Source organism: Lycium barbarum, chromosome 6 (assembly GCF_019175385.1).
Source record: "Lycium barbarum isolate Lr01 chromosome 6, ASM1917538v2, whole genome shotgun sequence".
NCBI lineage: Eukaryota > Viridiplantae > Streptophyta > Magnoliopsida > Solanales > Solanaceae > Lycium > Lycium barbarum.
The window spans coordinates 122085999-122113723 of NC_083342.1; the positions used below are offsets into that span (position 1 = coordinate 122085999).

Genomic DNA, 27725 nt, shown 5'->3' on the forward strand with positions numbered 1-27725 from the left:
GAATTTCTCAGAGCAAATAAGTTTTGGACTTATATATGCAATATTATTTTTTATATAAAATATAATTTTTCGACGAAGGATGTTCAATTGACGTTTTCTAGTCTAGTCTATCTAGCTACACCAGGGTTATGGTAACGTCACAATCTAGTTAAAATGTAAATCAAGACTCTTAGGAATGACTACAACATGTTGTTAATGTTTAGTAGTACGAAAATATTATTTTTCTTCTAGACCTCATCGGAATTGGGTAATAAAATTTACAAATCAACGATAGAAGTATGACCCTGATCACCTAACTATTGACGAAAAATTGTAAATAAACAAGGTTAATTTCTATTTATCAAAGAAATATTTAACTATCTCCAATCTCTAATAGTAACACAACAACTAACTCACCATGGCATAATTTATTTATTTTGGCAAACGACCTAAGCAAGTTATTAATGGTGGTACATCTTAAGGCCTCAATATTTTTAATAAAGCCCAAAAATTATTAATTTGTAAAAATTATGGTTTATTTTCACGTAGATAATATAGAAGATTGTGGAGAAAAGAAAGAAAGTGCAAAACCTTTATAAAAATGGGGGAAAAAAACATATGCTTTCTAATTGATGGTGTGACCGAAAGAGACATGAGGATTGGGAGAAAAACATTATTTTAATCTCTTAAAACAGAATACAATAGTCACTATAGTCACTCTAATATTGATGTTTGGACTAATTTCCGAAATTAAAATTTTTGTACAAGTAAAATATAATGATTTAATTAATATACTCAATCATATCAATCAAATTTGATTATTTTTCAAATACTTATACCACAATAAGAATAAAATTAACAGTTCTCGTGATAGTTGTTTCAGTTGAAACATATTTTTCAAAATTAAATCGATAAAATCTTATTTAATATCAATATCTAGAGACATATTCAATGGACCGGCTCTATTGTTTGCGCACAAAGTATATGAAAAAATCAATTAGTATAAAAAAGTAAGAATTTATTACTCAAAAGCTAAAAGCATAAACTCCAAATAAAATACATAAATTTATTAAGAAATTAAGATTTTTAATTAAAATTTGATTTAAGTCTCAGCCCTTAATAAAAAACCTGCCTTATGGGAATCTCATGTAAAACAGAAAGGAAATATAAAATCAACAAAAGAAATCAAAATGTATTGTCCATCACATAAAATAAGAGGAAAAGACAAAATCCCACCCCAATTCTGATAATCCGCTTAAAACCGCCCTCATATCCAAGAGGGATAAAAGGGCATAATAGTCCAATCACACCGAAACACAACTGAATCCCTTTCCCCGCCACCCAATATCAAGAACCAAGAAAACAGGTTTCAGTTGAAGGCCAAAAAAATGGCGTTGAGGCTTACTACACTGTCCACTTGCACTCTTGGAAAACCCAAACTTTCTTCACTTTTCAATTCAAGATCCAAATTTTCCTTTCAGTTTTCTCCAAAACCCTTTAGAAACATGGAGTTGGGGTCAAGAAAGAATGGTTTAAAGGTGAATGCTTGCCAGAAATTGGAAGAAAAGAATGTAACGGGTGCTCAATGGGGGAAAGTATCGGCTGTGTTGTTTGATATGGATGGTGTGCTTTGCAATAGTGAAGAACCTTCAAGAAAAGCTGCTGTTGATGTTTTTGCTGAAATGGGTGTTCAAGTTACTGTTGATGACTTTGTTCCTTTCATGGGCATGGGTAAATCCTTCTTCTTTTTCTTGGAGACTATCTCTACATTATTTTCTTGAGGTTTCTTTGTCAATCTGCTTTTTCCTTCTTGTTATCTTTTTTCTAAGTGTTTGATGTGAAAGGTGGGTTTGGAATTATCATTAGGATACTAATGAAGAGCATCATCATTGGACCATTGTTTATTCATATTTTCGAAAACAATTTTTCAACTCCATCTACATTGTGATTGAGAAGTAATTTCTTGATCGCTATGTTTTTTTTCATTCTTTTTTCTTGGATAGTCTCTATTGGGTTTTCTTGATTATTATATTCTTTTCATTGCGTCCCTTGTTATCTTTTTCTAAGTCTTTGATGTGAAAGATACGTATGGAATTATCATTGTGTCCCTTCTTGTTTTTTTCTAAGTACCATTTTTTATTCCTATTCTTGAAAACTATTTTCCAACCCCAACTAGTCTGTGATTGAGAACTAGTTTCTTGATTGATATGTTTGGGAACAATTGACAATATTGGGTGTTTTTTTTTTTTGTTGACTTCGCTAGACTGCTTTAGATGTCATGCATTAAGTCGAGGTTAAAGCACAAATCATTAGACCCTCACTTTTTAGTTGATAAATGCCTGTCCAGAAAGCAATCGTTCAATGCAATTGTTTCATGGGCATGGGTAAATTCTTCTTCTTCTTCTTGGAGTCTCTCTTTATTGGGATTTTCTTGAAAATTTACGTTCTTTTCTATGTGTTTGATGTGAAAGATGGGTATGGAATTATCATTAGGATTCTGGTGGACAGTATCATCATTGTTCCAATTTTTATTCATATTTTTGAAAACAATTAACCAACCATCTAGTTTGTGATTAAGACATAGTTTCTTGATTGATATGTTTGGGAACATTTGACTGCTTTGGATATCATTGAGGTTAAATCACAGCATTAGTCCTCACTTTTTAGTTGATAAATCTCTGTGTAGAAAGCAATTGTTCAATGCTATTGTCAGTTTGAGTCATTATATCTTTTACCTCAGTCTTTGGTCATTCTCTTAAAAGCCATGCTGGTGACTTTAATGAGGTAACAACTAAGTCAGCTACCTGTAATATGCAAAAGATGAATAACAAAACAAGAGAATTAACCAGAATATGTGTCCAGTCCCCTCCATTGGAACTTTGTTATGCAAAAAACTAGAGTGGCCTTCATCCACCTTATTTGAATATTCGATTCTTGTGAAGCTTTATCTCTTTCCCCTCAAATAATAGGTCTTAATTCTGGTTATAGATCTTATCATGTTGCTTTCTTTCATGCATATAGCTAGCCAAGGTCTTGTATGAGGTCTCTCATTCGCTATGTGAAACTAGGACTCTTCTCCACAAGAAACAATTGTACTACAAAATCATCCTTATTGTCTACAAAAACTGGTTCTTGTGAATGATTATCAATTTCTTGCCACTGGACAAGACCAGGGTTGAAATTCCAGTAGGTGATTTCTTCCCATATTCTTAAGCCCTGGCAGACAGGTGGAAGGTAGCATGTATCATACTCGAGGTGCATATTAAATTGGTTGGACACCGCCATTTTCCCAAAAAAAAGAAAGTTAATTGCCATTGGATCCAAATAAATCAGTTGAACTTATTGATCTTCAGTTACTCTTTTTTTGACCTGCAAGTAACAAATGCATAAAAAGCTAGTTTGATGTTACTATCCTTTAGAAAATCAACTTTTGTGTGAGTACCACCTTGTTCTTTGTCATTTTATCTTAATAACCAGTTCTCCTTTTCATTTTCCTTTATCGTCGAAATAAATCAGGTGAAGCAAACTTCTTAGGTGGTGTTGCTTCTGCTAAGGGTGTTGAAGGATTTGATACCGAGGCTGCAAAGAAGAGGTTTTTTGAGATATATCTATTAAAGGTGATTGAAATTTCATATATTTTAGAATATCTACTCTCGAAGCACTTTCCTTTTAGTCATAGTAACTGTCCCCAGAACTGACATTTTTTTTTTTTTTGATAAACTGACAAACATTTGTAGTATGCAAAACCAAATTCTGGCATAGGTTTCCCTGGTGCTTTTGAACTTGTCTCTCAGGTATGTATAAACTGTGATGCAACTTGACTAAATGTTCTTGCTCTTTCTGCTTTTGTCGCATTTCATTAATTTGGTGATATGGCACAACAGTGTAAAAGCAATGGCCTCAAAGTGGCTGTTGCATCTAGCGCTGACCGGATTAAAGTTGATGCAAACTTGGCTGCAGCAGGTTTACCAATAACGATGTGAGTTGCATTGCACACTAGCCGTGAATAGTTGCTTCTCATTTCTTTTTATAATTGGCATTCAAGAAACTCCGAATTGTACTGAATCAACACATATCATGAACTTATTTATTTAAATTATCTTAACCCGATTTTGGATCTCCAGCCAAATCATCGGCTGCTGAACTTGCTCCGGTACGATATCTTTACGGCGAAATTGAATTGTATGTTTGCTCAAAACCCCCCTTTTTTCCGACGATTTTCAATGGTGGGATTCGACCGAAGCAGAAGGATTTGCGCAAATAGGATATTTTGAGGCTGCGGTGAAAGCAGATAGCTGTTGGGAGTTACAATGGGTGGTTTTGCCCCTCTCTGTCATTCTCCTCTGCCAATGATACTCAAATGATTTTTCTTTTCCAATTACAAAACCACCCTTGATTGATTTACTTATTACAATAGCCTCTGATCCATAGTATTAGAGGCTATGAAGGTTGTTGTTTGTGAAAAAATGAATATAACATTTTACTCTTGGAGCTGAAAATACTGTAGGTGTTTGGACAATATTTGATTGATGTTGATAAAATATAGTCTTATCTTGGCATGGCATGGCAGCTCACGTGTGTCTGTGAGGTGTGGGGAGAAAAGATCCAGTTTTGGTGTTTCTTCTCTGTCTCACAAGGCTGACTGAAGCTTGCAGCCATGACAGGTTTTAAAACTCTTTGGGTTTTGTCTGGAAAAAATGTCAGAATCTGAGCCTACCCCCATTACCTTTATTCTGCTGAAAAATGAGGCGTTTCTGACTCAAAGAATGAACAAGTTATGCTGGGTGAGTTTGATTGACAGCTTGAAAGAGGCAATGATGGATTTGCAGATCTTCTCTTTTAATTGGGCATTTGAGATTATCCTACATGTATCTTGGTGGGGCATGCCCCCAGATTTTCTGGTGGTTTTTGCAGCCATTGAGTCACGGGACTCTCCTTTTGCCCGAGCTATAACACTTGAAGGGATCTGAGCCTCAATATCTGGGAAAATGGAAAATAAAAGGAATTTCTTTTCTCTTAATTCAAGACTTGAAGGGTCATCTCGCCCAATTGCTCTTGAGAGAAGGAAAGATGCAAAGAGAAAAAAAAAAAATCCCAGAAGGGAGAGAATGAGGCTACAAGGGAGTTTAGGTATTTTGTTGAAAGGGTGGTTGCCTCTCTCTGTATTAGCCCGTGATTTCTTAACAACTCCAACAGCCCTTTCTTCAGGATTATTTGTGCAAAACATCCCTTTCTTCCCTCTTACATAGGGACTATTAACAGCCTGTTTGGATTGTTGTTACCATGAATTTTATTTTTTCTTTCAATAAGCATTTTATTTCAGCACTAAAGAAATGAGGCATAGGAGTAAATTTTGGGGATTTTTGGGGTGTTTTACATTCTCCGACTTGCCGATGATTAATGTGTCAAGTCAAACATCCTTCTTCTGTGTGTTGTATGAATATATATGAGCTAACTTTTGCGGTTGAGTTATGTTCAAGGTCCATTTCTTCATGGTATATACGCGAACACACACACTATGAGTTGGTTGATAATGTAGTTTGGAAGGACATAGTACTTTATCGTGGTTATACAAGTGAAAGTGTAAAACTCTGATAAAACTTGCTGTTTTGCAGTGAAATAATTGAAAGCTCCCTGTCTCCCTCACCTTTATCTTTAGTTATCTTCTTATTTATATTTGACCTCACATACTTTTTCTTTGATTTGACAGGTTTGATGCAATTGTATCTGCTGATGCTTTCAAAAATTTGAAGCCTGCTCCTGATATTTTCTTGGCTGCATCACGGATTCTTGATGTTCCCATTAGTGAGGTAGTTTCCAGAATGTGCAATGCTATTTCCCATCACAATTTGTTTTTAGAACAGCTCCATGTCTTTTTTTTTTCTGTCTTTTTGTCATAAAAAAAAGACATGTAGCTGTGGGTACGTGATGCTAATCTGACGAGACACTTCTAGTCGCCTAAGATATCACCGATTTTTGCATTCACATTTTGTTTAAGTGAGATTTCTCTACATTATTATCCATATATGGCTGTAATAATCAGATGAAGCTAGCTGGAAAACAATTATGAGCAAAAAAGATACTGAGAAACTTGATAAATATGTTACTATTTTTTGTGTTGAAAATTTAATGTCTGGATGGAAAAGAGATGCTTAAGTGACAAACATTCTTTCAGTGAGAACTGTTTTTCTGAGTCATGATACGCCATTCTCTTATAAAATAATGTGCATTATGAATTGCTGAAGCTTCATATTCGAGGCCGATGGAGTTTTGATGTGTTAAGTAGATCAGTGTTCTGTTTGTTGACCTTGTCAGACATTATCATAATCCTCTATGTTGACAGTGTATTGTGATTGAAGATGCATTAGCTGGAGTACAAGCTGCCAAAGCAGCAAACATGAGGTATTTGTGATTGAGCGATTTTTCTTTTTCTTTATATAGTTGGACTCTGTGCACTCATTTAAAGTTGATGGTACTCCAATCATACTTGAACTTTCCTCTTCATTTCTTTCATCAGTCAACTGAATCAATAAGTTGTATCAGCATCATTCTAATCATCTATTGTACTCTCTTTGCATCTCGTTTTTGTGATAATTTTGATTCCATTTCTTCTACATTCTTAAGTCTGTTGACCTACTTGCAGATGTATAGCTGTGACGACAACACTATCAGGAGATACTCTAAAAGTAGCGGAGCCATCACTCATCAGAAAGGAGATAAGCGATGTTTCACTTGAAGATATCCTCAGTGGTGGCTCTGGTAGCCATAGTATGTAGTTCTACCAACATGTTAAGAACTGCCCTTTTCATCTACCATTGAGAAATCTAGAAAACTGAAGCTCTTTTGTGTTACTTATGAAAAAACTTGCGAATAAGCTCTTTTTTGTAACGTCTTATATAATTTATTGAAGGATTTCCTCTTCTCTGCTCCCTTAAGCAGTATGCTTTTGCTGTCTTTTACTTAGTTGATGGAAAGCTGCTGGTTTTAATGTTCCTCTAGCATATCATCTGTGGTTAATAGTGGCTCCTTTTCTATGCTTACTATAAAATGACAAACATTGCAGATGTGAGGGTGCAGGAATCTCAAACCGTTAATGATCTAGCTCTCTCTTCACCTGAATCCAATAGGACAGAGAGTATGGCAGAGTTGGATAACTATCCAATCAGTGGTGCCGTATCCTCAATTGGAGGGTAAGAGCGATTCAATATCTAGATCATCTCCATCATCATGACCACTTTTGATATCTAATACCTCAAATTGCTGTATGCATTTTGTAGTTTCATCTTTTTTCCTTTCTTTTTTTCTTTTCCTCTTTTGTCCATCTGAAATTCCTTTCTTGAACTTTACCTAGACTAAGTTGAATTGCTAAGAACAGTGCACAATGGCGATAAACATCCTTATCAATTTTACTCTTAAGGTGTCTTTGGTATGATGGAAAACATTTTTCATGATGAAATCAGCAGTTGATTACCATTGTATCCCTATGAGGAGAGAAAAGTTGTGAAATTTTCAGGTGAGAGCCAAGAATTCCTAAAAGAAGTCAGCCAGAAAGAGAAATGAGGTTAATAGAGAGAAGGGATTTCTTCCAGGTTGTTGCCCCTCTCAGTTGTAGCTACTAAAAACCAATAGCCCTTATTCATGAAATACTCAGAAGCAGAAGATGATTCATATATCTCAGTAAGTGTGTATTCTTGGGGAATTTGCACTGATGGCCTTTTTTGAGGTAGTGTTGATAATAATATCACTTCCCAGGTTAACAAAATGGGCCATTGAAGACAATCTGATCCATATCTTGGCCTGGCAAATCCCAGGATGGCCATGCAACCTGTGATTTTGCAGCCATGGTGTGGTTGCCTTCTATTTGTCTGAGGAAAATGCAGTATCCGGGCCTCAAAGTTTTCGGAGTCAAACTGGGGACTTCTTGTTCTTTAATGGGTCGTTTGGTTGCTGGTTGGGAAGGGAGTTATAATGTTAGGAGGATTTTTCTAAGGGTGGCTGCTCCTCCCAGCAACTCCAGTGATTTCTCATATGAAAAAAAAAAATTGAAAAAAAATCAAACAACCCTTAAAATCTCAGGGGGAAGTTATTCTCACCCTGTTGAGATTTTTGACTGAAATGGTCCTTTATGATGTTATGGATTTGAACTAATTCATCTCACAAAGAAGAGAGAGAGATAGAATTCTGAGGCTTCAACGATAATTGGCAAGAGAAATTAAGAGACCCGTCTCTTTTGGGGGGCGACCCGGAAGGCAAGTGATTTTGGTGTCATGCAACCGAGGTTTGCAGCCATGGCGATGTCTTTATTTTCTTGTTACCTATTGTATTGTTATTCTAAAAGGGTGTTTTGGTATGAAGTGTTTTTCATGATGAAATTAGTGTTTGGTTACTGATACAGCACCCTGAGAAGAAGAAAGTGCGAAATTGTGCAAAAGAGGCTGTCATGGTGATAATGTTTTACTTTCTGGGCTACAAAAATCAGGCATTGAGGACAGTCCAACCCGTATCTTGGCCTGCCAAATCCCAGGATGGCCTGCAACTGAGGCTCTCTCTTTTGCATGCAACTGGTGATTTTGCAGCCATGGCGAGGTTGCCTTCTCTTTGACCAAGAAAATATGTAGTATCTGAGCCTCAAAAATTTTGAAATCAAAAGAATGATGTATCAAAGAATGATGGCTATTTTATCTTCTTCTTAGATATAATAAGCCCATGATTTCAGAGAGAATTTACCTAAGAGACCCTGTCAGTTTGCATTTGAACCAAAAGCACTTTTGCTTTTTCAGTGGATGTTGTTAATAGATAGATATATAGATAGATAATATGAGACTATGATGATAGTTTCTTTCCTTCTTTTTTTGAGCAACTCAATAGGGCAAGAAAATAAAGGGACCGTATCTTGGCGGGGCAATCCGGATGGCTAGTGATTTTGTGTCATGCCAACGATGTTTGCAGCCATGGCGATGTCTTCATTCTCTTGTCTTATCAACAGATCTGAGCCTCAACTTTACTCTTAAGGTGTCTTTGGTATGATGGAAAACATTTTTGCATGATGAAATTACCACTTGGTTACCATTTTATCTCTATGAGGAGAGAAAAGTAGTGAAATTTTCAGGTGAGAGCGAAGAATTCCTAAAAGAAGTGAGCCAGAAAGAGAAATGAGGTTAATAGAGAGAAGGGATTTTCTTCCAGGGTGGTTGTCCCTCTCTGTTGTGCCAATGATTTTCTGTAGCTACTAAACCAACAGCCCATATTCACGAAGTACTCAGAAACAGAAGATGAATCCATATATCTCAATGATGATAATAATGTCACTCGCTGGGCATTGAAGTCGATCCAACCCGTATCTTGGCCTGGCAAATCCCAGATGACCTGCAATTGAGGTTCTCTTTTTTGCATGCAACCGTGATTTTGCAGCCATGGCGTGGTTGCCTTCTCTTTGTCCGAGCAAAATGCAGTATCTGAGCCTCAAATTTTTCGGCATCAAACAGCGGACTTCTTGTGCTTTAAGGGGTTGTTTGGTTGCTGGTTAGGAAGGGAGTTATTCATGTTAGGAGGATTTTTTCCAAGGGTGGTTGCCCCTCTCTGCAACTCCAGTGTTTGAAAAGAATCAAACAACCCTTTAAACCTTACCTTATCAAAAAAAAAATAAAAAAAAATAGAGGAAATATTCACACCCCATTGAGATTTCTGATTCAAATGGTCCTTTATGTTATGGAGCTGAACTAAATTCATTTCACAAAGAAGAGAGATAGATAGATTCTGACCTTCAATTATACTTGGCAAGAGAAATTAAGAGACCCGTATCTTGGTGGGGCGACCCGGAAGGCAAGTGATTTTGGTGTCATCCAACCGAGGTTTGCAGCCATGGCGATGTCGTTATTATCTTGTTACCTATTGTATTTTTATTCTAAAAGGGTGTACTCGGTATGAAGGAAAATGTTCTTTTTATTTTGTGATGAAACAGTGATTGTTAAATGCATCCTTATGAGAAGAATAAAGTTGGGAAATTGTCAGGGGGAGCCTAGAATTTTCCTAAAAAAAGTTCAGCCCAGAAAGAGAAATGAGGTTAATAGAGTGGAGGGATTTTCTTCTAAGGGCGGTTGTCCCTCTCTTCTTGTATTTTTCAAACCTGCTTTGAAAAATGTTTTTCTTGAGCCGAGGGTCTATTGGAAACAACTTCTCTACCCCACAAAGGCAGGCGTAAGATTTTTTCTTGTCATCACTTGTTGTTGTTGATGTATAATCACTGAGTTACATGCTTCATTTTGCTGCATGTATGAACTAAAAGTCAAATCTGCTTAGAGTGACATGAATAATACTCGTACAAATGAAATTCTCTCGTTTGCAAATTGGAATACTTTTGTCCCCAAAAAGGGTTCATATGCCTTTATGGGATGACCATTTAGGGAATTTGGTATAATGTTGTGAGGTTGTAGAAGTAATTTATGGACAGGGTGCAGGTTACCAGACGAAATGTTGTAAGATATGGAAGTTTAGGAATTGCTGCATCCTGTCTTCTCTTCACTATTACAAACTGGAAGGTATAGAATTTAAAGACAGAAAGCAAAAGTCATCCTTTTGATTTCTTTTGGTTTTACCTGATTTGGTGTTCATATTTGCATGCTCTGCTATTCCTATGCAGGCAATGCAGTATGCATCTCCCAAAGCTATCTGGAACTTGTTATTTGGCACTGGCAATCCTCCTTTTGGACAGAAAGAAGGTCTGCCTCTTACAATGAAGTATTTTTATCTTCTCTTCATTATCATTGTTCCATTCTTCTTGATGTAGAAAACTTCTCTCGATGACATTATTATTATTTTAATTTTTTGGGGGCATTTCCAATGTGGCTTCTATCCATTCTGTATATGAAGTATGGGCGGCTTATTTTTTTTTTTTGGACGAAATTTGAGATAATAATGGAAGGAGATTATTTTTTATTTGTCTATTGCCACTGCAGATGCATCCAGTTCACAGAGGATTCAACAATTTGTAAACTATATATCTGATGTGGACGCAAGGTAACAGAAGTTTTTTTGTATTTTTTAAACATGTAAACTGCAATCTTTTATTGACTTATAAATAAAAAAGGTTGCAGAGTTTTCCTACATTATGAAATTAGTATCATTTATGTTGCATGCTTTTTGGCATCTTTAATTGTTTCGTTGATTCCTGACTTACTTTATCATGTTTAATATTCTGCATTTTGCTTAGGAAATCTACGACCATTGTGCCTGAGTTCCCATCTAAACTAGATTGGCTGAATACAGCTCCCCTTCAGCTAGGCAGGGTAAATACATAATTCCATATTTCACTTTCTGCTTCTTCTGGCAACTTTATGTCTTTTTTCTTATAGCTTATTTTTGTATATGTTCATATCTATGTTCTTTTTTTCATCCTCCAGTCTTCATGCAAATATTCTTCTGGAAACTTTTGGTTATCTACTTCTATCTAAACAGTGTTTTCTATCAACTACATGTGTACGTAAAATTGTTGAAACTTGGAGAGGAATTCCTCCCAAATATAATATTATGTTGTTTCATAATATACTGTTCTATTTCAATGGATTTCTATATTATCCTTTTGAGTGATGTTAAGAATCTTCTGGCAATGATATTGGTTGCAAAAAGCTTTTAGCGACAACCATGATACCTTTTCTTTTTTAAATGGTGGTGTTCGGGCCAGCTTGTGGCGGCATGGCGCACCTCGACTGTTCCACCAGGCACCTGCTACCTCCCACCACACAAGTACTGGATAACTCTGCCCGCAAGGCTTAGGCAGATGGGAGACAACCATGAATACCTATACCATCTATGAATTTGAAAATTTTCTGTTCTTCTGAGTAGTACTTTTAATCTTATTGTTTCTTGGAGGTATGTTTAATATGCACATATTTGCTGGAAAAATGAAAAAAAAAAGGAGTTCTGGATGATAGATCTGTGCTATTACTATGCACTCGTTCCCTGAAACATTCCTATGTTTGCGCAGGATTTGAGAGGAAAAGTTGTTCTTTTGGACTTCTGGACTTACTGCTGCATTAACTGTATGCATGTACTGCCAGATCTGGAGTTTCTGGAAAAGAAATATGAAGATATGCCTGTAAGATTGTCTTTCACCCTTTCACCTTTAGGGTTCCAATCTCAGCTTTATTGGTTGTCTCATGAAATGATATTCTGTCTACAACAAGTTGATCATCGGAGATGTACTCCAACCTTTCTCATAGTTATAATAGTGTATACCTATCCTGAAAATTCTTAACCATATTGTTTTTAGTTTGATTACGAGTAGATCATTATTCTACTAATTCCGGCAGAAGGATACATGGACATGCATGCTATAGTTCATGTAGGAACTACAGACAATCTGAGGTTCTCATTAGATAGAGGTGCACAATTGCAGCAGTTAAATGTTCAGGAGAGAAGGGAAAGTGAAGTTAAAAAAGCCATGGCTAAAATTATGTTTAGAATTCATCTACAAAGAAATATTGCTAAAATGTAGGAATGTTAAGATCAAGCTGTACTTTTGTGATACCAATGGAAGGCTGTCTAGACTGCAATTCCATGGGGTTTGTCTTTGTTGATATCACATCTGTGTCGATCTATATTCTTTCTGTGCGGTAAATGCACTAAGTAATTTGTTTTAGTTTTAGTTAGGCTTTAGATTACTCTGAAATCCAGGCAGTTATCTATTAGTTTATTCTGTAATATTCCCTGTATCCAATATCTATAAAATCTACAAACTCTTGGTTTTGAGCAAATTTCACAAAAAATAGGCATGAAGTGAGTTTTGCAGATCGCAAATGCTGTTAAAGGAGAAGGAAATTTCATGAGGTTTTAGCTTTTAATTGGGCTTATCTGTAAACTTTCTGAGTTATTACTGACTGGTCAAACCGATATAGCCTCAAATAATTGTCTCATACATGTGAAATGACCAGAAGGATAACTGCACTTCTTATGAGCCCTTCTCGCTTTCATAATAAGATCTGTATGCTGGGTTTGAGCTTATGAAGGAATATTGTCACAAGTTCAACTTTTCATATATCTTACTCTGAAATCTTTTCTGATATTCTCTTGGCAACGGGAAAAAAGAGAGTGAAAGTTAACACTGCAGACTGAGGAAAGCTTGATCTATATTCACTTCTAGTCTTTTTAGGAGGAAGCCAATATTGTTTATCCAAAAAAACAGGAGGACGAACTAATATTTGTTATTAATTTAGTAGTTTTTATCCGCAGTTGCATCTGAAGGTTTGCATACACACTTCTATTCATAGTTGTAGCTGATTCATCAAACATTAGTTTTGCAGTTTGTGGTTGTGGGGGTGCATTCAGCTAAGTTTGACAACGAGAAGGACCTTGAAGCCATTCGTAGTGCTGTATTACGCTATGGAATCACTCATCCAGTAAGTACTTGTTCAAGAGCTAAACTATTACAGATTTTAATGTTTGATGGTTCTTTCCAATAAGAACAACCTGTCTGCTTGGTCTTGAATCTATTAGATCCCCAAGAAATGAATGAATATTTGGAAACAACATAAATGTGCAGAGAATTTAGAGCATCCATATTAGGTTATATATTACTTTTTTTTGGTAGATTAAGGATGAACCACCGCTGCTATCTACATCATACTTGGCTATGTTAAAATTGCCATTCCAATTGTTAACACTGTCTTGGGAACCTCTCCCCCACCCTTCCCTCCTTTTCCAATCCAAATGTACCTTCTGAGCCTCGGGGACTCCATATTTTTTTTAAGAAGGAAGACTCCATAAATTTAACAGCAGGGAGTACTTGCTAATTCACTGTTAATGATTAAGGATTCTGACAATGTCTGTAATCTATTTTTCCAATTGAAGCTCTTGTTTATTACTGCACTTCATTACTCAGATCCGGTATACTGGTGCATAGGGTAACTTAAGTTGTCATTGCTATCATTTCAAAATATCAGCTTTAATTTTTGATTGGGGTGTCTCTGCTTCTTGCCTCCTTTTCTGTATGTTAAATAGTTTCCTTAACCTCTTTCAAACTATCAGGTTGTCAATGATGGAGAAATGAATTTATGGCGCGAATTAGGTGTCAATTCATGGCCAACGTTTGTTCTTGTCGGGCCAAATGGCAAGCTCTTGGCACAAATAGCTGGCGAAGGTCATAGAAAGGTTTCTTACAGGATTCCTTTTTTCTTTGATATTTCAAGCACTAGCAGTAGTATATATACAGATTATCTAACGCATTCATGATGGCGCAATCACGATTAAATGATGGAAAATGGTTCATTTATTAACTTGACAATTGATGTAATACATTCAATTAGTAAACGCCTTTCAAAGTGCAGTATCAAAGGAATCTTTTGAGAGAATATGTCATATTTCACTGATGAACTGTGTGACAATCATCTAAAAGTTTAAGCTGTTAGAAAAAGTACATTTTATTTACTTAATTATGTCATAATGTCCATAACATATACCCCCTTACCTGCGAGCCTGACTCTTTTTCATAGGTCAAACACGTGGAAATTCTTTTTGATAAAGGGTGGCGATGAGCCTTGGCGTAACTGGTAAAGTTGCTGCCATGTGATCAGGAGGTCACAGGTTCGAGCCGTGGAAACAGCCTCTTGCAGAAATGCAAGGTAAGGCTGCATACAATAGACCCTTGTGGTCCGACCCTTTCCCGGACCCTACGCATAGCGGGGGCTTAGTGCACCGGGCTTCCCTTAAAGGGTGGCGATGAGACTCAAAACAAGGACCTCTGCCTGATTTGATATCATGTTGAACTATGTGACCATGTTAACTAAAACTAAGTTGTTAGAGAAAGCACCTTTTATTTACTTAATTACGTTTTTAACACAGTTCAAATCTCCTGTTGCCATTAACTTATTTCTGTTTCAGTGGAGAAGCTCTTCTTTCATTTGACTTCCTAAAGTTGACAAAGCCAACAATTATTACGAGGGATATGTTTTTACATTTAGCAGTCAAAAACCCTCATTATTTTGTATCAATCTTAGCTACACTCCCTTTGTCCTAAATCTTTATTGCAATTTCTGAAACTTTTTGTTTCGAATGTCCCAAAATTTGGCAACATTCTCTAATATTATTGTTTTACACAACTTACACTCGAGTCAAGAATTTAAATTCATTAGCTAATCAATTTTGAAGTGTGATGATATATGCTTTCTCTGTTGAACAAACTTTAATATCTTTTCTCTGTAGTTATATAATGTAAATGTCAAACTACATACTGAATTTATTTGAAGAAAAATGGAAGACAGACTGTAATATTTTGAGATGCATGTTATTCTTGCGGACATGTTAAGACTTTTCATGAATCCATTTTTAAATCGAGTAAAACCGTCTTGTAGTATGGACCAATGTGGATGATTATATTCCCTTTTCTTTCCATATATAAAAGAAAGCTTATCCAGAGCTTGTTTTGATGTCATTGCATCACAAAAATAAAACGAATTACTTCCAGATGTAAAGGGGTATAAGTTGGAAATGTGGAAGGAAAAAGAATTTTCTGCGGAAGTATTCCAAATTGAGTGGCAAAATTGACCAGTTCAAGTAGAAAAATGTTGTTTGAGTAAGAAATCAGTTGAAATATACTATGAAAATGTATTACAGTCGATATATATAGTTCAAAAGTAACAATAGAGGAATTACAGTCTAGAAGTTGGAGCTTCTGTAACCTTAGGCAAGTGAGAAACCTGTCCCAAATTTCCTTCTCCCGACAATATTGGAGGTGGTGGATAGCCAGATCTCTTTTGGTAGCTGACAGACCCTGATCTGTGACCTCAATGTGACATATCTCTGAATTTTAAAAATATATTTTGTAATATAACAAACGTAGGCTAGGAAAGTGTTGATATTTTAGAGAATTGAAACAAGGTCACTTCTCTTTTACTCTGGAACTCCTCTAGTTTGTTTTCTGTTTTTCTTCTTTTCCTCTCTTTTCCTTCATGAAAAAAGTATTAAAATGTCGAAGTTCCTGCTGTTATCAAATGCAACTTCATAAAAGAATCTCTGGCAGTTGATAGTGAAGATCATTGACAAGAACTGGCTATCATTTCGATGTTTTCTGCTTTGGTTTGTAGGATCTTGATTATTTAGTCGAGGCTGCTCTTCGGTTCTATGGTAAGAAGAATCTCTTGGATAGCAAACCCATTCCCTTGCGCTTGGAGAAAGATAATGATCCTCGCTTGTTAACATCTCCTTTAAAGTTCCCCGGTAAGCTGGCAGTTGATGTCCTCAACAACCGGCTATTTATTTCAGACAGCAATCATAACCGAATAGTAGGTTCTTCCTCTCTCTCCTCCGTCATCTCTCTGTTATGGTTATTGTATTAGTTTGAGACATTTTAAATGCATGAACTGCAGCAAGTGGTTGATGTCTGTTGTGTCGAAGGTTTATTAACCCTTTTTGTGGTTTGCTCTTCTTCCGAAGTCATGAACTGACCATGGGGTTATTGAAGAATTTCAAGTTTAACGCGGAAAATGAATTGTTGATAATCAATAAATGAAGGTATTCCGACCTTTGAAAGTAAATGTATTCGCGACACTGAGTTGCAGGTGATCCAAGTCTCCATTTACTTTTGGAAATGAAAACTTAAAGAGGGAAGTTTTTATTTTATTTTATTGTTAAAGGTTGTGTTTTGATATCAGCAAAAGGTAATTGCTGTACGATATTTGCAAGATAAGTGCTACAGAAAATTTGAACAGGAAAACAACAACAATATACCCAGTGTAATCCCACAAGCGGGAAAAGGTCTAGGGCTATGCTAAGATAAGATCAATCTTTGTACATTTTGTTGAAAAGGCAAGGGATAATATCACTAAACTGTCAAAACATGATCATTCATATGCCAATGCAGTGTATAGTAATGGTAATTAGGAGATGAAATTAGAGTTTCTCCTGGAAAGTATTTCCTGCTCATGAAGATTGGGTGATGTCAAACTGGAAATTAATATAATTAAAAATAAGATTGAGAGATTTTAGGCATTTGGCAGTCTCCCTTTTATCCAAATTTGGTGATGAAAGAGCAAAGAATAAAGATTGTAAGCTACTAGGGCTGTCGAATATGGTAGAATCAAATTTCACGAGGAAGATGGAAAAAATGCTGGGAGGAGGTAAAGAAGGGCTCATAAGAGATGTCTCTGTTAGTCTTTTAGTTATGATTTTATTACAGAACTGGTTCCTTCTTTGTGGGGGACTTAGAAGTTGTGTAGGAAATTATGTTTCCTTCTATGTACAATCTGGTTCTTATTTGCTCTCTTCTGAAATTTTTTTCATTCTGTTACATTATAGTTCCTTCTTACTCTGTCCCAGTCTCAAGAACATGGTCCTGATTATTTTTTTTAATTTTTTTTGATAATGGTAACTTGTAACATGGTCCTGATTTTCTTTGATACTTTTTCCCATAATCAGATCTTTCCCGCATATACTACACTATTTGAGTGACCGGATTTGCTAGTATCACACCTGTATTACCCCTAGATCTTATTCTTATTAGTCTTCTTTCTCATGTCCACGTTCTCTTTATGAGTAGAGGTAAAATTAGTAATCCCAGAAAATTTTCACGTGCGGACAGGTAGTAACTGATCTAGAAGGAAACTTTCTAGTCCAAATTGGAAGCACAGGAGCAGAGGGCCTTCGTGACGGTAACTTTGATGATGCCACATTCAATCGTCCGCAGGTAATTATTGTAATTTTTTTGGTTCTCTTAAAAGTTGGATTGCTCACTTTTTCCCATTTGCAAAAATGATCTCAGATCTTAATTTTTATTATCTCTGTAGGGTTTGGCTTACAATGCGAAGAAAAACCTCTTATATGTGGCAGATACTGAAAACCATGCTTTAAGGTAATGGCAGAAGAGGCATGCCTGTGATTGGGCAATACATATATGATTTTGCTTCTCATATTTAAATGACTATCACCTATTGTTTATATTCTAAGTTCTCCATTTCCACAAATATTTTCCTCGGAGTAGATGCTTATGCCTTCATCTTTGAGAAGTTGAGGAGGATAAAATTGACATTGTGGGTTTATTATACTGATTATTACCGGGAAAAACTTGGATTGACCAAAGGGTATATTGGAATCTAATTTCGTTTTTTTTTTTGTTGCATGAAAGAATTTTTGTTCCTCAGTGATTACAAAATCAAAAACTGTACTTCTTGTGATGGATTTCGTGACTTGTTTTTATCTTTCTTTCTTAAAATGGGAAATGCTTGTGCTATAGTTGTATCCTCTGTCTTTACGTCAAGTAGTTTGATGGCACATGGAGATTTTTAAGTTAATTTGAGTTGCATATTTTATTAGATGTAGGTGGATACAAGACGGTAAAGTAGGTGTCGCAAGGTAGTTTGAATGTTTTTTTTAATTTTTTCACATCAAGGGCTAAATTTGATTTTTGCATTTACTTGAATTCTTGATATTTGTGATAGAATGTCATTGATTATTAGTGTAGGACAAATATTTGGAGCTTCAAAATAAAATTTCTCACCCAACATTGTCTGCCAAAAAAATTTAGTTGGAATCAGTATTCTTCAACTGAAGATTACAATGGCAGAATCTGAATATTTCAAATTTCTGTAACTTATACATGTTGATAACCATGTTTGCTTTTTTGTTTCTGTACCTTTTAATAAGATACTCCTCCTTTCATCTAGTTTTGACTAATCTATCTGTAGCTGATCAGAAAAGAGATCAATTGGTAAGTTTTGACTAATCTATCTGTAGCTGATCAGAAAAGAGATCAATTGGTAAGTTTTGACTAATCAATCTGTAGCTGATCAGAAAAGAGATCAATCGGTACGTGGGTAATAATGGGTAGGTTTGAAGTTTATTTGAGAATTAGAAGCCAAACAGGTTCAGTATTTCATGTATTAGCTACAATCACTCATTCTACGCATTAATGAAAATCTTCGTATGAGGTCTTTTCTAGAACTAGCTGATTTTCCACGAGGTTAAATTAAACCTTGAATAATTGATTGCAAATGATTTCTTTTGACAGGCCTGCATATCTTTTCCTGGCAAAGAACTTAGGGAAATATATAGTAGATAGCAGAGAACTTATAGCTGTGCTATGTTTTCCTCAAAGAACCAGAAGATATTAGATAAAAACATAGCCACAGAAAAAAAAGCAACTGAATGAAGAAAAAAATGAGTAAGGATATCTATGTCACCACGGATGGGAAGGGGGAGGAGACCTACTCAATATAGGGTGGGTGCGAGGGGAAAAAGAGACGGATTTTCCTGAGCTTGGGGGGGAGCCAGTAGGCTGGGTTAGCTTGTGGTGTTGGAATTGATAGGCATCGTGATCAGGCCATGTGAAATAATGAATTAGATCGGCTAAAAATATTAGTGGAGTAAGGCTGCGGATAAGGTGAGGAAGGAGAAGGAGAAACTGGATCGGCTTGAGGAAGGCAAATGTTTGCCCTTTTACTATGATGAAATCCAATGGAATACTAATCCTCAGATTAGTATCTCACCCACTGGATCACATGATACCAAATTGCACTGATATTCCTCAATTTGCTCTAGTAGTAGTTTCAGATTTCATATTTCTGTGAAGCTATCATCCCTCATTAATCCAGTCCTTATGGCTACCAAATGGGCGTTAAGAGAATTTCAAAACCAGAAAGGCAGGTTGGGTCAAGGGTTGCTACTTTGCCCATCTATGAACTTTCTTGATTAAGTTTGAAGATAACATGATATTAATGTCGTAGTAATTGTCATGATCTCTTATTAATTTAAACATATATTGTTCATGGGCTAAAGACATTAGCAGCTGTTAAACATTTACAAAGTTACTAGTAAACTAATATTCTCCTCAGTTACCCCTTCATTTGAAGTAAAACAGTTTTTAAGAAAGGTCTTTTTAGCCCTACAATTTCTGTTCAAATGCAAAAGATGTCTTCGATAAAATTATTGTTAACCAAATACATACTCTTTTTCTATTAGCCTTTAATCTAAGGGATTAAAAGGTGTACCCGATTCTGAACTTCCATTGGAATGTAATATGAAAAGGCTTATGATGTTTTTTGCTCATTTGATATAACCAACTTATAGTTCTTTAAGCCAATTATCAAGGTATCTACTGTGGTTAAATCATTTGAAATTTTTTTTAACATGTTAAACATATCTTCTCATTTCCTAGCATTGACAACATGATGTTGGACATTCTGTTTCCCAATTTTTGTATTGTTCCTTCAATTTTCCTTTTTAATTGGGCATGATGTGTTTATCAGCTTATTTATGAGATCACAGCTTTATTCTTTGCCTGGGTAATTTAATTAAGTCTTTAATTTAACCAATTGAGTTCTACTACTGTAGGGTCATTGACTTTGTGAATGAGACAGTGCGGACCCTTGCTGGAAATGGAACAAAAGGTTCTGATTATGAAGGGGGAGGAACTGGAACTGCACAGGCAAGATTGGATCAAATTTATGATGTCTTCAAGCTTGTCATTAAATAATAACTTGGTCACAAACTGGTTCCTGTTAGCTCTAGCTTATTTCCATGATTTGTAGTTTCATTTTTTAATCTTGTCTTTCTCTTAGATCAATTTCAAATATAGTCTGATGAATCATTGGGCATGTTTTCAGCTTCTCAACTCTCCCTGGGATGTCTGCTTTGAACCCGAGAATGAAATTGTCTACATTGCAATTGCCGGTCAGCATCAGATCTGGGAGCACAGGACGTCAGATGGAGTTACAAGAGCTTTCAGTGGGAATGGTTATGAGAAAAATTTGAATGGTTCAAGGTAATATGCGTGTGTCTGCCTGGTGTTAGGTTAACTGGAATTGCTTAAGAATGCTGATTAACTGTTCTAGTTGTTTATATGAGATTGAAGCGTAGTGATTGATTGATTATGGAATGCTATGATGCTCACCTGTTGGATCCTGTCACACTTTCTTTTGAGGTGTTTTTTCTACTTCTAAACCGGTTTCCAAGCTTTTTTGACGAAAAGGTACAGTTTCCTCTTTTTGATGAAAAATAGATCCATATGTTAATCTAGAGCAAGGAAGAACCAACTGAGGACCAGATCTTTCACCAATATACCTACAGAAACAAACTAAAATTCACGTTTTCCTCTGAAATTCTATTGGCATGCTCACCACAAAATTCTATCAGCGTACTCATATTCTAGCAAGGACGGATATCTTTCTTCTTTTGAACTGCCTCTAAAAATCTTTCAATTTTTGTGGAAACACTTAAGAGTTTTTATGGACTGAGCTTTTGGCAAGGTAGGTATACACAAGGATAGGAGAAGTTGTCAAAAAGTACATGGGAATTTAGCTGGAGTGGCATTTTAACATCAATTTATTTTCTTGAAAATTCCATTATGAATTTGGAACCATGTTCTGTGGACTCTAGCATTATCCTCTAACTAAATCAGTTGGAACATGAAGAAAACAAAAATATCTTCCTATAAGCAAGAACCCACACTCAAAGGAATATATTTGCAGTGCCTCCCTTTTGGACTTGAATCTTGATAATGTGCTCTGGATCTCTTCCTAGTAAAAAATTTGGTTCAACATTAGCTCTAGTAAAGTTTTCTATGTCGGCTACTTATCATATGGTTAGTGCTATTACTTCCTAGTAACACTTGGTGAAGTTAATTGATCTCCATGAATCAGCAGGAGCTTGCAATCAAAAGCAAACAGGGAAAAAAACAAATTTAATGTGGAAAAGAGAAACCGGCTTTGTACGCTTAGTTTTTGGGTTTTGAGATTCTTTCATTGTATGACTTTTCCTTGTATGTGTTAGTTGTGAGAACATTTCCTAACATCACCACTCACTTAAGACGAACTTGCTGAAATTTTGACTATTGTCACGCATCGTCTTCTTTTTTGCCATGGGAAAGCTCTACAAGCACCTCATTTGCACAACCTTCTGGGATTTCTTTATCACGAGGTAATTCTTTTAACAAGTCATAAATTGTTCTTTTGAACTGGTCTACAAGTTTTTACTGTTACCTTTCTAAAAAAAGCAGGCTACAGTTTTTACCTTTTCCTTTGATACAGTTGGTTTACTTGTTTTTTGGTAGATCTAAAGGAGGCATATATTGCTGATAGTGAGAGTAGCTCTATTCGGGCAGTTGATCTAAGAACGGGAGGTTCAAGATCACTGGCTGGTGGTGATCCACTTTTTGCGGAAAACTTGTTTAGGGTAATTTCTGTTTGAAGCTAAAGAAACCAGATTTGCATTTCTCTAGACACTTGTGGCAGAATAAAATTTGTTAAAGAAACATTTCATGTGCAGTTCGGTGACCATGATGGATTAGGCTCTGAGGTACTTCTTCAACATCCGTTAGGTGTTTTATGTGGAAAGGATGGTCAAATTTATATTGCAGATTCTTATAATCACAAGGTACTTACAGGCAGATTTTTGACAGTAAATATTTGTTCCATATGTGACATAATTTCATGACATCTTATGATGTTTGATACACTTCCTAAGACATCTTATTATTAATTTAATTTAAACTACGATGTGATATTTCTTTGTCAAACTAACTTCTCAATCGCTACTTTAAAATATGTTTCTACTACTATCAACATATTATTCAAGTGGAGAAGACCAAACAAATGTGCTTCTAGAAGGCATACCTCCAATTGATGAAATATTAGATGCATAAGAAGAAAGAAGAGAAATAGGCCCTTGAGCCTCCTGGCTATTTTTTTTTCCAAACATAATCTGGACAGTCTTAACTTATTTCTAGTTATTTGGACTTGATCAAAGCTTATTATTAGAACTTACACCTTTTTGTCTTAAAATCTTTATGATGGGTTGGGTCTATGAAAAGTGGAGGAGAAGATAGTAGAGAGAAGGCCTTTGCTACGATTAAAACCGTGTGAAGGATGTAGTTGCAAGCACTAGTTGATAACACTTAAAGGATTGTTAATAGCATTACACTTAATATCAAGGCGAGAACACATGTCAACAATGGTACAACTTATGGTGGAGTTTGTGGTTTCCCCCTTCTGAATAAAATTATGACTGAGATATCAATTAAATAAAGATTAGTCTGCTTAACCGGAAATTGGCACTATAAAGAATTTTGCAAAACCATTTAATTTAGATTTATGTCGTAATTTATGTGTAGATAGAATATTGGCCTGATGGCAGATAAGAAACAGTTGCCTGAATGAAGAATAGCAGCGAAGTATTAGGTTTCAATTTTTTGGCCGTTTCCTGATTTTCAAGTGGTATATATGGAACTTCTTGCAATCATCTAGTGAGCTTGCAATGAGATGTTTCGTATGCTGCTTATTGCGGTTTCAGCTCAAAGAAACCATCTTATATGTAACTTATGTTTCGATAATGAAGTACTTATTTGGTACTGTAACAGAAACATTTCAAGTAAATTGAAGCTTCCTTTTTTTGTTTAACTTGCCAGATTAAGAAGCTAGATCCAGTTAGTAAAAGGGTGACTACATTAGCTGGTATTGGTCATGCTGGTTTCAAAGATGGAGCAGCAGTGACAGCTCAGGTGGGAGAGATTTCATATATCTTTTCTTACTTGTATCGTATTCTGGACGTTAGTGCTATATTCATTGACATACACTGCAACCAATCACATTTTATGTTACACTTGAGAGCATTTGCATGAAAATAAGTAACTGGTATCACGACATAGACCATATTTTCTCCAATTTGATGGGCATAATAAGCTGCTGACACATGAATATTTAAATCTAGCATATTATTTATAACTAAAATGTGTGGCTGTGTCTGTAGACAACCTGTTTAGTTATAAGACGCACCGCATACCCCTCCCGCCAAACTTTTTCTATGTTTTATTTCACCATCAATCACGGTAGCATGTGGAGGTCATTGGCAACATATGTTTGGTATTTCTCGATGTTAAAATGATGGAAAGTTTTCTACAATTTTATTTGAATCTTTGACTGCAAATCAAATTTCTTTTGAAGCTACTTGAGAAGGTGAGGCGCATGGTGAATGCAGAGGTTGTGCTGTCTCTGTAAAGAGCACCCAATCATGTACACACTTATTTGGACCTGAAACGTGCTCCAAGAGTTCACAAATGAATATTATTATTTCCGTGAATCTGCACAAAACTATTTTCTACTTTTTACATACCTCTTGTATGTGGAAAGACTCGTTGATACTATACATAAACACAAAATTTTACCTTATCAAGGGAAAAAATAAGGAGTATTTGCTAAGTCAATACTGTAGGGATTATAGTCTTTGTGTTTTGTCCATTTTAGCTTCAATTAACATGTGGGAGGGATAATTTTCTTCTTGATTCTTAAATCTCTCATTCTAAAGACATTGCTTCTACTGCTTAAATCTCTGACTTGCAATTTTGGTGATTCTCATCTCTCTTTTTTTATTTTTATTTTCCTACAGTTCTCAGAGCCATCTGGAATTGTTGAAGCAGAAAATGGTACTCTCTTCTTCTATGTGCACAATTTCATTTGGTTGCTTGCTAAATCTGAGAGTGGACCGTAAAACTTTGCAGGAATAAGAGAGACATTACTAATCTCTATGAATTGGTGGTCTGTCCTCAAAAATTTACTCGCAATCAAAGCAGGACAGTAGCATTTTGACAAATGTTGCATTTTCACCTTGAAAAGACCATTCTTGTTTTCCTTGTCATTTAGAATATGTTCAAATGATATTACCTACTTTGCTTTTTCCTTTCAAGTTCAATTTACTGCAGGGGAAAATTTACTGCAGGAGAACTATCACGCTTAATTTTTGTATACTCATCATAAGCTTGCACTAGCAAGAAACTATACGAGTGCTTGTTATGCATGGCAGTTGTTTGTAATTGATCAAGCAGATGTTCCTGCTAATGCATTAAGTTTAAAGTCTATCCATTTGTGGGATGAGTTCTCTGTGAAAAGAAATCATGTCAATGCTCATTTCTGCATAAACACGTCTGAAGTGCTCATTCCTGCATGACTGGTCTGCTCCTCTATCTCAAGTTACCACATATGGGCCACCCTGTTTTGCTTTGTTCTTTCACATTTGTCCTAAGATCAGAGAGAGAGAGTCTTCGGTATCAATTGCTTAAGATCCATTAATACTTTCTGGATCGTCTTCATCATATCTTGTATTCAACTAATACTAATCTTATGTATCTCAGTGGTCATGTTTGAAAATGTAACAGCTGAAACTTTTATTTGACTCTATTCTACGCGTCTTTTCAGGAAGATTATACATAGCAGATACAAATAACAGTGTGATAAGATACTTAGACCTGAACAAGTCAGAAGCTGAAGTTCTTACTCTGGAGTTGAAAGGAGTGCAGCCTCCACTTAGATCCAGATCTTTGAAGCGCCTGAGACGCCGATCAGGAGCTGACACACAGACTGTCATAGTTAATGGCGGTTCATCCAATGAGGGAACATTGAACTTACGGATCTCAGTACCTGAAGGATACCATTTCTCAAAGGTTTTCTTTCTCTCTTTCCTGAACTAATTGATTAAGAAAATAGGGAGCAGTCCTTTGTTACCCTTGAATTTACCACCTCAATATGTACCCTTTTTTATTTGCCTCATAGTCTTTTCTGCCTTCTACCAAAATGCAGGAAGCACAGAGTAAATTTAGCATAGATTTTGATCCAGATAATGCTGCTGAGGTTGATTCCCCGGAGGGAAATCTCAGCCCAGAAGGTTCTGCAGTTGTGCACTTCAGAAGATCTTCTGCTTCATCATCCACCAGCAGAGTTTATTGCAAGGTACGATTATCTGTAGAATGTATCTTTGACTTTAGTTTGATCAAGTTATGGCTTGCATTTGCTTCCTTAAGCCACGGGCAAGTGTATATATGACCAATTTTATGAATAGAAAGCTTGTGGCTGGTAGTTAGGCAATCTTTCGAGCAAAGTAAAGCGTCAGTTGCTTCAGATTTGCCATATGGCAATTTGACCTCTTTTGCATGTGCTTTGGCATTGGTACTGGCTTGATATATACGCTTTCGAGTAGCACTGGTTAGTAACATCTCATGAAACTGATAATGATAGCTAGCTCAATTTTCAGTCTACCAAAGCAGTATGTTCTACGACAGGATTAAGTTTGTACCTCATTTTTGCACGATGAGGATGCTATGTGATTATTATTCATCTTACAGTTACATTTTCTATGAGTACTTCTGTGTTCTCCACTTTGAGACCTATTACATCTGGGCTAACTATAAAAGAACAGGATTATTTGTCCTCAGCTTTTTCCACTTCCCTAATGTAAAAACTTGTAAAAACAATTTCAGGTATACTATTGCAAAGAAGCTGAGGTTTGCTTGTACCAGTCATTGACCTTTGAAGTACCATTTCAAGAGGTAAATCCAGATTCTGCCCCTGCCATCATCACACTTCCTTTTGATGTGAAGCCAAAAACATCCCCAAGTACCTTACAGATTCCGGTCAGGTGATTCATCTATCACAAATTAAAGTGAGCATGCATATTTACTTAATCATGATTACGTGATAAGTGAATGTATAAAATACACATCCGCTGGGGGTAGTCTTCTACCTTTGTGCTTTGCATTCAATTCAAAATATGGTACCATCTTATCCTCCAAAATAGTGTTAAAATATTTAAAGTAGTTGATGATATTTAGTAGTAGTACTTTAATAGATGTCATAATCATAATCATGAGTCACGAGTTAACGACCAACGTGATCATTAATTGCATGACAAGCAAAGGATAAAGGAAAGGGACTCACTCGTGTGCACTTGTCTTTTAATGGTCGGATGATGATTGCTAGCATATGCTAATTTCAATTATTTCGGTTCAAGGTATTTTAGATACATTGTTATTTGGTTTAAAGACCTTTTGGTTAGTCTTGATTTGTCATATAATTAATCCTTTTAGAAGGACAAATAAGTTAGGAGCCCTCTTAATCAAAATAATGCATAGAGGAATCGCTTATTATATTTGTTAATTGACAGCTTACAACGCGTTTATTGCACTAATTTGATGCCTATGGTACTCTCAAGCCTAACGTGTCTATCTCCTCGCCAAGCACACCAATAAGTATGATTAAGTGAGCTTTAATTGTATTCTTACGCACTCTCCAGTTTTTTTTCTTTCAATTTCAATTTAGGAGGTGCCCATAATTATGCGTGAGTACCAACCTAAATATTCGGTCCTTTTATATATATATATGTTTTTATTTGTTATATTTTTATATTTGATAATGGTAAATTGTTTTAGTCTTATTTGAAACAGTGTGAAAACTAATTTCTTGAAAAATAATCATGAACTGGCAGTTGAGATTTGAAACTATGTGAAGTAATTTTTTGGAAACCCGAAAATGAAGTGCCCGTGATACCATGGGACAAGGGAAGAGTTTGTCTCTCAAATTCAAACACTATGAAAGACTAATTTTCTAATTACAATTATCCTTGTTAATTTTGTTTTAAAACTATAATTATTCGTCAGATAGTGCTACAAAAATATCTCCATGTTCTTAAATCTTAAGAGCGAGGAAATAAAGCTAATTAATACTATTAATAATCAGTTGGTAGTACTTTAGTAGCAAAGCTAGACTTCAAATGCACGAAAAGGTTATGGATAAGTAAGAATCTTAGCATGAAAGAATGATTTAATTAGAAGAAGAATTAAGAGATAGCATGTGGGAGTTGTTTGGCCCTTCACCAAATACAAGAAAAGTATAGATACCATCTCATGTAGGCTTTCTTGTGAAAGTGTTGGGAAATTTCTTTTTACAATATATTGTATTCTACGAGGTGCTCGAAGAGAGGATCAATAATTTGCTCAAATT

The 27725-nt window shown here is 35.7% G+C and overlaps 1 protein-coding gene across 3 annotated transcripts; it reads left to right on the forward strand.

Annotated features, from left to right (window-relative positions):
- Positions 1-1285: 1285 nt before the first annotated feature.
- On the forward strand, positions 1286-26575 carry LOC132598456 (protein SUPPRESSOR OF QUENCHING 1, chloroplastic). 3 transcript variants are annotated; one of them, XM_060311324.1, is made up of 28 exons: positions 1287-1710; positions 3496-3596; positions 3717-3773; positions 3864-3958; positions 5690-5789; positions 6323-6381; positions 6623-6747; positions 7043-7169; positions 10430-10517; positions 10619-10697; positions 10935-10995; positions 11189-11264; positions 11963-12073; positions 13278-13373; positions 14002-14124; positions 16056-16253; positions 17549-17653; positions 17754-17818; positions 20296-20389; positions 20568-20725; positions 21830-21879; positions 22013-22134; positions 22228-22335; positions 23366-23458; positions 24343-24379; positions 25149-25393; positions 25530-25679; positions 26207-26575. In XM_060311324.1, the coding sequence occupies exons 1-28, from the start codon at positions 1368-1370 to the stop codon at positions 26366-26368; spliced, it is 3228 nt and encodes a 1075-aa protein (XP_060167307.1). In that variant the 5' UTR covers positions 1287-1367; the 3' UTR covers positions 26369-26575. The 3 variants fall into 3 exon arrangements, with proteins under 3 accessions (XP_060167309.1, XP_060167307.1, XP_060167308.1); XM_060311325.1 differs by lacking the exon at positions 1287-1710 and adding an exon at positions 2300-2363; XM_060311326.1 differs by lacking the exons at positions 25530-25679; positions 26207-26575 and adding an exon at positions 24455-24491 and having other exon boundaries at positions 1286-1710; positions 25149-25314.
- Positions 26576-27725: the final 1150 nt, after the last annotated feature.

Excerpts from the sequence above, each read along its gene's own strand:
- LOC132598456 (XM_060311324.1), top strand. The coding sequence starts at position 1,368 with ATGGCGTTGAGGCTTACTACACTGTCCACTTGCACTCTTGGAAAACCC. Across the intron at positions 7,170-10,429 it reads GCCGTATCCTCAATTGGAGG|GGTGCAGGTTACCAGACGAA; the intron begins GTAAGAGCGATT and ends ATTTATGGACAG. Across the intron at positions 10,698-10,934 it reads TCCTTTTGGACAGAAAGAAG|ATGCATCCAGTTCACAGAGG; the intron begins GTCTGCCTCTTA and ends TTGCCACTGCAG.